At 45.7% G+C, this 10,327-nt stretch overlaps 1 protein-coding gene across 1 annotated transcript; it reads right to left on the bottom strand.

Annotated features, from left to right (window-relative positions):
- Positions 1-2,425: 2,425 nt before the first annotated feature.
- nolc1 (nucleolar and coiled-body phosphoprotein 1) lies at positions 2,426-10,246 on the bottom strand. Its single transcript, XM_079169251.1, has 14 exons — positions 10,128-10,246; positions 9,721-9,776; positions 9,024-9,184; positions 8,770-8,906; positions 8,566-8,668; positions 8,361-8,482; positions 8,087-8,201; positions 7,295-7,414; positions 7,129-7,218; positions 6,687-7,037; positions 4,095-6,248; positions 3,754-3,881; positions 3,581-3,664; positions 2,426-3,466 (listed from the first exon to the last, which is right to left on the bottom strand). Exons 1-14 carry the CDS (start codon positions 10,236-10,238, stop codon positions 3,308-3,310), a joined length of 3,891 nt encoding a protein of 1,296 aa, XP_079025377.1. The 5' UTR covers positions 10,239-10,246; the 3' UTR covers positions 2,426-3,307.
- Positions 10,247-10,327: the final 81 nt, after the last annotated feature.

Here is a 10,327-nt window from a genome sequence, read left to right as displayed (position 1 = left end):
TGGAACATTTCGGCGCAAAACTGCTCAGCTGATTGTATGACGTGCCTTTGAGTGTGTGCCTGGGGAAGATGCTAATGTGTGTGTGTGTGTGTGTGCAAGAGCGGTCAGCAGTTTTATCTAATTGAAATGGACAGGATGGGCAGTCCTCAGCCTCTGCTGCCCATTAAAGATTGTCCTGCAGCCCCTTTGGTACACACTGTGCTGCATTGGCCTGAAACGAGCTGGCTTGCTCTCTTGCACACTGCGACCGAGAGACGGAAGTGGTACTCTGCAGTGATTGCTGGGCTGCAGATTAGGTTGAAGGGCCTCTCAGCAGTATTCCTCACCCGTGTTCTTGGCAGAGCTTAAGTCTGGTGATGCAATCAAATAGATCGTAAAATGATTTTTTTCTGAAAAATTAAAACAAATGAGAGATACATGGTTTTCTTTGGGCACCGCCAGCGACTCAATACTCAATTATTCTATCTGCTGTACAGCCTTGCCCACCAGCACTTCCCTCGCCATAACTAGTGCAGCTGATAACAGTGATGTTCATGGGAGATTAATCTACATATACTTTTTTTGTTTGTTTTATGAACCACTTTAGTCTGTCTAGTGTTTGGAAATTGTGAAAAATGCTTTAAAAAAATCTATTTATCATCTAAAACCAGTAATAGTGCTTGATAAATGACTTTAACTGTAAAAAAAAATGTAATTAATTAATTAAATTAAATTAGTTTTCTCTGTTGATTAATCAACTCTTTTATTTCAGCACTAATAGCAGCAAAACGAAACTTCTGCTTTAAAATCCTAAAGGTCCAGCAGCTTGAAGCGTGCTCGTGGATTCCAACACGCTGCCAGCAAAAATCGCCCAACTGCATCATAGTCTCTCAACATCAGTTCCATCTGGACTGAGAAATTGCCCAGTAACGGCTCCTCAGATCCCCCTGCTTGGTGAGCACTGAAGCAACGCCCAGTGGCTGTCAGACTGTGGAAGGGGGGGAGGGGGGGGGCTGTATTTGGAGTGACTGCAGACCTCCCTCCAAAGTCAACAGCTCTTCGTGTGTAGGCACAGAGATGTACACACCGCTTCCTCAGAGTGCGGATTCATAAACCGTATGGACAATGCACATGCTGTTTGCCAAGTGTGCTTAGGAAGCTGTTTCTTCTCACTGAATGCAGCGAGTGTGTACGCGCCATTAATGTCATGTATTAGAAGTTAATGCAAAAATAATAAATGATCTATTATTATTGCACAAATGTGAGAACAGAGTTCATCCAGTCAGCTTAGTCTAAAGCGTATACAGCCAAAGGATCACTTCTGCATAGGGTTTTAAAAGGAAGTAGTTGTTCCTTGTTGTAAAATACTTCTACCGAGCTATTTGTTTTCTGATACAATCCGCCAACGTTGCTCTATTTATACCGCCAAGTGTGGTTAAGAGTATTTATAATTTGTAATGATATATTTGGTTGTACAGAACATTTTGTAGGGAAAGATGGGAACCAGATTGGGTACAGTCACACCAGGGCTTAATTAAAAGTGATTGACAGAATCGAAGCTGTGGAAAGAAGTTGGTTAGTGAAGTTTTATCTCTTAAATCAGATTATTATACTGTTGATTTTTACATGAAGATAATTTTGCTAAAAATCTCGAGATAAGCCTGAACATTGGAGGAATTCTTTATATTTTTCCAGTGAATGTTGGAAGCAAAGTAGCCTACATGAGGGCGGAGAGCTTTTCATATTTCATAAAATACAAGTAACTGTATAAAAGACCTAATTGAGTTACTTAAAAGGGACAGTATTGAAAGGAATACAAGGTCATCAATTCATCAGATCTGGATTACAAAGCTGTGACAGGAGGAGCTATCTTATGTCCGATGCTCTAATTGCTTGGTAAAACAATAACAGACATCTTGCATTTCTCCACACTGAACACTATGGGCAGATAAACTGAACGGACAATTCAGACCTGAGAGCATGTCGGGGATAATGGCCTTTGTTTGGGTTAAACTGGTAGGTCAAAGGGGCACTGCCCTGGTGATGTCATCAGGGTTATCTCTCCTTGGGCTTGGTTAATGGGAAGTGTAAGGTCCAGCCTCTGTGGAGCATGACCCATATTAGCAGCCACTCTCAAAACTGTCCCATGGCAAGTAATGAGAAGTGACAGCGCAGTGCAAAGAGCTACATGACTGCCATCTAGTGGCTGTGATGACAGTGTAAGGAGCCTCCCCTCCAGAGAAAGAACTGGCTACTACAGACATGGATTTGATATCTTTCCTGGACTATCATTTCATAACAGACTTTATGATTGTATGCATGTAACTATGACATTTGGAGATGCATACTAAAAACATTGAGGTCTTCTCCATTTCGATGTTTGTAAAACAGCAAAAAAGTTGTCCAACCACACCAACATTTAATCTTTTCCCGTTTTAATCACAGCTACAAGAATTAATAAAATATAACAAAAGTACATACAGGAAATTCAAACACACATGGCTCTCGATTATGTTGGTGAAGAATAAATTTGATACCACCGATGAACAGATTAGGGAGGGCTTGAAAGGGGTATCTTAACAGAAGAAACAAGTTTCAAAGCAAAATGGCTTGAGGAAAAGACCACCTGAGGTCCTTAACATTGAAATGGAATAAAACGTAATAAATACACAGTATAAAACTCAGTTCTACTCCTCAAATGTTGGTGTAATGTAAAGAGAAAAAAAAACCCCGGAGCACAGAGCCCTCTCCACTCACATGTAGCCAAATAAAAAATTGACAAACCAAACAAACCTGAAGAATCTATGTTACCCATTAAAATTCAATACCAGCCTTTTGTTACCGTATTATAAAGAACCTGGTGGGATGGATGGCTGTCTTTCATACGTAGATAAAGGAGAAAGAAACGTTACAAAGAAACAAGAAGACATTCAGCATTTGAGAATAAAGTACAGGTTAAAGTCAAAAGAGGCAAAAAAACTAAAGGGGGCCCAACACACATTGGCATGTTTTCCATTAACAGGTGGCCTGCAGCCACCTAGTGGCTATAAGTAGTAATGTCATGTCACATGGACGTCAATCTTTACCAGTACAGTCTGAAACAGATGGGGACATCGCTCTCGTGCTTCACATCAGAGACAAAACCAATGCCCTCCACAATGACCAGAGGGCCGCTAAGTAAACGGAAGTGCCAGCTCAGCTCTACGGGTCACCTTCCTGACAGCGTGCTGCTGGATAGTGATAACGCGACTGTTTACGGGGGGGAGGAAGCAGACAACGGATAGTCCTGATCACAGGTACAGTAGAGTTCAGGTCCAGACTGAGTCACTTAGTCACTGTCAAACTTAATGGAGTTGACTGAGGTGGAGATGGCTCCGCCGCAGTAGCTCCCCCTCTTCTTCTTTGTCTTTTCATGGCGGAATGACTTGCCTTTTGTGAACCTGAGGGCATTGTTGGCTTTCTGTCCCCAGTCCCCGTTGGCTCCGTACTGGAATGGCAGAGACAAATGAACGTCACGTTTGAGAGTCAATTATCGGATCACATCAGCGATCCTGGTGTGTAGTGCGGTTGTAAGAATGCTCACAGCGGTTACTGCGCTCACCTTTGCATCAAAAGAGTTGTCCTGCAGACGGGGATCCACCGTTACTTCTTCTTCTCTTATTCTACGGAATGGCAAGTTGGAGGTCTGAAAGACAAGTCGATTCTGTCAAATTATGGCTCCTCCCCTTCAGGAAACTCAGGCTAAGACTAAAGTTCCAGCATAGCAGGCTTTACCTTCTTATTGGCTTTAGGAAACGTTTGTGGGGTGGTTGTTATTTTCTTGTTGTCCGGTGTCTTGACTTCCGTCTCGTCCTCTTCACCTTCTGATAATTCTTCATCCCTTTTCCTCTTTCCATTGGTACCTGCATACGTCAAAGGAAAAAGGTTACGTGTGTTGCTCATTGAGTGGAGAACAATCGTGAATATATAAAGCTAAGCGGCATGAAATTGTGCAACATTTAAAAGACCAGGAAAACATTTCTTGTAATGGCTATTTGAGGGACCCAGTGTGCCGGTAACCTTTTGATTTCCCTGTTAAGTGGCCACATCATGTTCTGTATTTGTTTGGGACTCACATTTTGCTGCAGGGGTGTTGGGTGCTGTGGCTGCTCGTTTTTTTGGGGCTTCCTCCTCTGATGAACTGTCCGAGGAGCTGCTCTCCTGAGGTTTAGAAGCTGGGGTCGTCTTGGGTGCGGCGGCAGGTGTAGCGGGTTTTACGGTACTTTTGCTGGCCGCTTCTTCCTCGTCGGAGCTGCCGTCACTGGATGACGACTCTGCTGGCTTTTCTGCGGTCTTGGGTGTTGTTGCCTTGGGTGTTGACGTCTTTCCATTGGTGACCGCAGGCTTAGCAGGGGTGGACTTGGTCTCAGTCTCTGAGTCAGAGCTGTCCGAGCTGCTATCCTCAGCCTTCTTGGTTGGAGTTGCAGCTGCCTTTGTGGCCTTGGGCGTGCCAGCAGGGGCCACTACTGCTGCTGGAGCTGGTTTCTTGACTGCAGGTTTGGCTGCCTCATTCTCAGAGTCTGAGCTGTCAGAGTCAGAGCTGCCCTCTGCTGCTGCCACAGGCTTTGCAGCAGGCTTTGTGACTGGGGTAGCAGATTTAGCTGCTGCTGCTGGCTTGGCTTTCACTGGTTCTTCCTCGTCCTCAGAGGAGTCGGAGCTGCTTTCTGCTGCAGCAGCAGGCTTTGCCACAGGCGTAGCTGGTTTAGCTGCAGGCTTAGCTTTGACTGCTGCTTCATCTTCAGAAGAGGAGTCTGAGCTGCTCTCTGCTGCAGCAGGCTTTGCTGCAGGAGTAGCAGGCTTTGATGCAGGCGTAGCTGGTTTAGCTGCAGGTTTAGCTGCAGGCTTAGCCTTGACTGCTTCTTCATCTTCAGAAGAGGAGTCTGAGCTGCTCTCTGCTGCAGCAGGCTTTGCTACAGGAGTAGCAGGCTTTGATGCAGGAGTAGCTGGTTTAGCTGCAGGCTTAGCTTTGACTGCTGCTTCATCTTCAGAAGAGTCAGAGTCCGAGCTGCTTTCTGCAGCAGCAGGCTTTGCCGCAGGAGTAGCAGGCTTTGATGCAGGAGTAGCTGGTTTAGCTGCAGGTTTAGCTGCAGGCTTAGCTTTGACTGCTGCTTCATCTTCAGAAGAGTCAGAGTCAGAGCTGCTCTCTGCTGCAGCAGGCTTTGTCGCAGGAGTAGCAGGCTTTGATGCAGGTTTAGCTGCAGGCTTAGCTTTGACTGCTGCTTCATCTTCAGAAGAGGAGTCAGAGTCTGAGCTGCTTTCTGCAGCAGCAGGCTTTGCCACAGGAGTAGCTGGTTTAGCTGCAGGCGTAGCTGGTTTAGCTGCAGGCTTAGCCTTGACTGCTTCTTCATCTTCAGAAGAGGAGTCTGAGCTGCTCTCTGCTGCAGCAGGCTTTGATGCAGGCGTAGCTGGTTTAGCTGCAGGTTTAGCTGCAGGCTTAGCTTTGACTGCTGCTTCATCTTCAGAAGAGGAGTCAGAGTCTGAGCTGCTTTCTGCAGCAGCAGGCTTTGCTGCAGGAGTAGCAGGCTTTGCAGCAGCAGCCTTTGATGCCGGTGTAGCTGGTTTAGCTGCAGGTTTAACCTTGACTGCTGGTTCTTCGTCTTCAGAAGAGGAGTCAGAGCTGCTCTCTGCTGCAGGCTTTGCTACAGGAGTAGCAGGCTTTGATGCAGGCGTAGCTGGTTTAGCTGCAGGCTTAGCCTTGACTGCTTCTTCGTCTTCGGAAGAGGAGTCAGAGCTGCTCTCTGCTGCAGGTTTTGCCGCAGGAGTAGCAGGCTTTGATGCTGGTGTAGCTGGTTTAGCTGCAGGCTTAGCTTTGACTGCTGCTTCATCTTCAGAAGAGGAATCAGAGTCAGAGCTGCTCTCTGCTGCAGGCTTTGCTACAGGAGTAGCAGGCTTTGATGCAGGCGTAGCTGGTTTAGCTGCAGGTTTAGCTGCAGGCTTAGCTTTGACTGCTGCTTCATCTTCAGAAGAGGAATCAGAGTCAGAGCTGCTCTCTGCTGCAGGCTTTGCTACAGGAGTAGCAGGCTTTGATGCAGGCGTAGCTGGTTTAGCTGCAGGTTTAGCTGCAGGCTTAGCCTTGACTGCTTCTTCATCTTCGGAAGAGGAGTCAGAGCTGCTCTCTGCTGCAGGTTTTACTGCAGGAGTAGCAGGCTTTGATGCCGGTGTAGATGGTTTAGATATTGGCTTAGCTGCAGGCTTGGCTTTCACAGGAGCCTCATCTTCAGAACTGTCATCTGAAGAGACATAATATATTTTTTTTTATTTTGTAAATAGACTGCAATGTACAATAAGCTGCCAGTTTATTGGGTACACCCAGCTAAATCGAATACTGTGTAAAACAGCCCTGCAACAAATCCTACCACCAAGTTCAGTCAAACAGTTACAACAAAACATTTTATCCTTCATGACGGTAGAATTTATTGCTGGACTGTTGTAATTAGTTTTAGATAGTTGAAGCTACTAAACTGGCAACTGAGTGTCTAACAGAGCAGCAGTAAGAATGGAAATCATTTCATAACAGACAGTTGTCAGGATGAACTTTCATGATGAATACTAGCTTTGATCCCTCCACACAATTGTTAAACAAAGCGAAGAGTTTTACATAAATGGAAGCAAATTCAAGGTATTACAAGAACGCCGAGCTCACATGCTCAAAATCTGGTGTCTGTTACCTGAGCTCGAGGACGCGGCTTTTTTAGCTGGGGTAGTCTTGGCCGGGGCAGGCTTAGCCGCAGGTTTAGCTGCAGGCTTTTTTGCCGTCTCCTCCTCCTCCGAACTGGAATCCTCCTCTGAGGAGGATTCTTTAGCCGGTGTGACTTTCGCTGCAACGGGTTTAGCTGGAGCAGCTTTAGCAGGAGTCACCTTCGCCGCAGGCTTCTTCACCTCCTCTTCGTCCTCTGAACTTGAGGAGTCTTCCTCTTCAGCAGGTGCAGCCTTGGCTGCGGCAGGTTTCGCTGGGACAGCTTTAGCTGGGGTGACTTTGGCTGGAGGCTTCTTTGCCACCTCTTCATCAGAGCTTGAATCTGGAAAGACACGGGCATGAGGAAGGATATTTGTCATGTTTGCCATCGGATAACAAACATGTACAGCTGATTTGATGGTACTGATTATTACCTGAGCTCTCAGAGCTGGACTCCTGCTTCTTTGCAGCGGGTTTGGGCACCACAGGTTTGGCAGCCGGGGTTTTTGCCGGTGCAGGTTTTGCTAAAGATTACAATGCTGTTAGACATGCCATTAAAAACCACGGATACTTCAAGTTGAATAGGAGGGCCCCTCTTACCGGCTACTTTTTTCTCTTCTTCCTCGTCACTGCTGTCTGAGGAGTCGCTGGCCTTGGCCTTGGCAGCTGCTGGTGCCGCCTTCTGGACTGAAGCAGGAGGTGGGACTGCACTGTATGCTCCTATCAAGACAAAGGAAACATGGAGCTCAGGGCCTCTGTACAGTATTTTAGGCACTTAGGATTGGCTTTTGGCATCGTCTGGTCTTCATATCGGACAAACGGTCTTGGCCATGGATGTGAAGGAGGCAACGGGCACGGGGAGGAATGAGCCGTGTTGGGGAGGAGGGACTATGGTGTGTCAGCATCATAATTATGAACTCTAAAAAAGGTGCTGGCAAGTTTAAAAGTTTCAACTTTTTGAAAAGGAAACACTAAGACTACTTCCCGGCAGGGGGAAAAATAACAAGACAGACTCCAACTCTATATCCTGTATGAAAAATCTTTAAATATGGTTCCATGTAGCGCTGTTTAACTCGAGCATGTCCGTAACATGTTAAAAACGAATGAAAGCTGTGCTCTCATTGCAAGTGCAATCAAACCTACTCTAATGTTCAAAAAGCAGACGGATGAATAGAAGGGCAACGTGTGTGTGTGTGTGTGTGTGTGTGTGTGTGTGTGTGTGTGTGTGTGTGTGTGTGTTAAACTACAACAACAAAAATAAAGGATATTCCGCGGCAACAATCTAACAGTATACTTTCTCTCAACAATTTTAACTTGTCCTTTTTGGCTCAAACACATTGTGTGTGGGAGCCATCGAGGATATATGGGTATAAAAAAAGCATTAAAACATACCTGCTTTGGTTTTTTTGCTGGGCGGAGCCTCGTCTTCAGATGAAGAGTCTTCACTGCTCGATTTAGCAGCAGCAGCAGCAGCAGCAGCCTTTACTGGGGCAGGTTTGGCTGGAGCCTAACAGGAGTGGAGTAAGTATAGTGTCATTCATTCATATAAATATATATATTTATTTACTTCGTACAATCACGGTTTAATGAGGTTGCTCTGTTTAACATTTAACTATTAAAATCCATCCAATGACATTTAGATATGGCCAGACTCTTTTTTGCATACCTTGGCTGGTTCTTCATCTTCAGAATCGGAGGAACTATCTTCGCTGCTCGCCGGCTTTTTCTGAGCTGCAACTTTAGCAGGAACAGCTGGTTTGGGTGTTGTGACGGCACCAGCCTTGGGTTCTAATAATCAGAGGTAAATTAGATGAAACACATTTCAAGGCGGTTGATTACACAATATTAATGACGTCTGGCTCTAAACTCACTTGGTGTAGAGGGTTTGGCGGGCTGCTCATCCTCAGAATCGGATTCTTCACTGCTAGAGCTGCTGTCTTTCTTCCTTACTGCAGCAGGCGACTTCACGGGAGCCTTTGTGCAGAAAGAAAGTTCTTTAGCATAAATGCACAAGCATAGCCTTGTGCCAATGACTAGGTCAGGGATGACTCTTTAATTTGGAGGTTTCCTCCTACTTTTGCAGGTGTCTTTGCAGGAGCCTTCTCTTCAGAGTCACTGGAGTCTTCACTGCTGCTGGATGCAGCTTTACTAGCTGCTGCTTTAACAGGCGCTGCTGCTGCTGCTGCTGCTGCTTTAGCAGGCACGGCCTTGGCTGATAAAACAAACAGAAAGGTAATCTGATAATGCGGTACACGATTTCAGAATGGCACATTACTGACACAATTCGACCAGATTTATCAGTTCTCAATGTCAAACAGATTGACATTACCTGCGGGGGCTGCCTTGGTTGGTTTGGCAACAGCTTCATCCTCGCTGCTCGACTCCTCGCTGCTGGAGCTCTCTGCACTGGCTTTTGCTTTCTTGGCTGACGGACCGCTTGCAGCTTCACCCTTGTTAGGAGGCGCCTTTCGTTTCTTGGCTTCGGGCGACCTAGGAAGACACATTGTTACATTAAAGCTCACATTGTGTTTTTGCCCGGTTTCTCCTCAACAACAGAAGAGAAGAGCAACCGAGTGTATCAATGTCAACTAGAGACAGATCCTGGAGCTGCTGCTAAGGGAGCAAATAAAGACGAGGATATATTTTTAAATAATATACACAACGATATTTTCTACTCAACAATTGTAACAGTCTATCACAAATTCAAGGGTTTTCAGATCAATTAAGTTTCACCTCATAATGTCACCAGTTTAAGCACTAACCTACTAGGGAGATATGTGCTTATTTTTTGCACATGTTGACTTTAAAATACAGAACAGTGTTCAGTATGCTTTAAGGTAGATTTGTGCTCTGGAGGGATTCTGAGAGTAGACAACAGATCTGGTCAGCATTTGATAGGGGGGGGGGGGGGGGGGGGGAATGCCTACAAAGCGGGTAGGCAATATTTTCAAAGTATATTGAAATTAGTAGAAACTTAATAAGCTTTAGCATTGGCTGAGAGACGAAAAATACAACAAGCAACTCACTTCACCCAGAAGTCGTAGATGTTGACGAGGCTCTCGTCATTTTGATCTTGTTGAGTCTGTAGAGAAACACGTGAAGCACCAACTTAGCCCAACAAGTCCAGCAGTTTCAAGGTTTACAGAATGTAACAATCAGTTGCAATTTCCCACAATGCAACCCCCCACCCCACTGTATGATTCGCATTTACAATTGAACAGATGCGAACGTTAATATCCGCGTTAGTAAGGGGTTGATGAAACAACTTGTGCACGTGCCCCTACACGTGTTAATGTAACCAGTGGCTGCACGGTCACTGTACGTTACATAGCCCATCCTTATAGTTTTACTCCTCGTGCAGCAACTTCACGTAAATGCTATAGACAAGACAACACGACACACTGACTGCAACCACACACGCCGGGCCGCTTACCACTTTAGTCTGTTTCATAAACTGCTGAGCCGCCTTTGTGAACTTGTTCTCCATCAGAAATGAATATACGCATTTGTAAAGATCACTCGGCTTCGCGTTTTGCTCCGCCATCTTCAACACGCTCCTGGAAGGAAAGAAAGTGAGCGGAACCTGTGAGCATGTGCGTAAGCGCCTATTGATGACGTTGCCATGTGCTTCAA

Source organism: Pholis gunnellus (genome assembly GCF_910591455.1).
Source record: "Pholis gunnellus genome assembly, chromosome: 11".
Lineage (NCBI taxonomy): Eukaryota > Metazoa > Chordata > Actinopteri > Perciformes > Pholidae > Pholis > Pholis gunnellus.
Note: the sequence above shows the minus strand (reverse complement) of the source record. Positions and strands in the feature narration are given on the sequence as shown.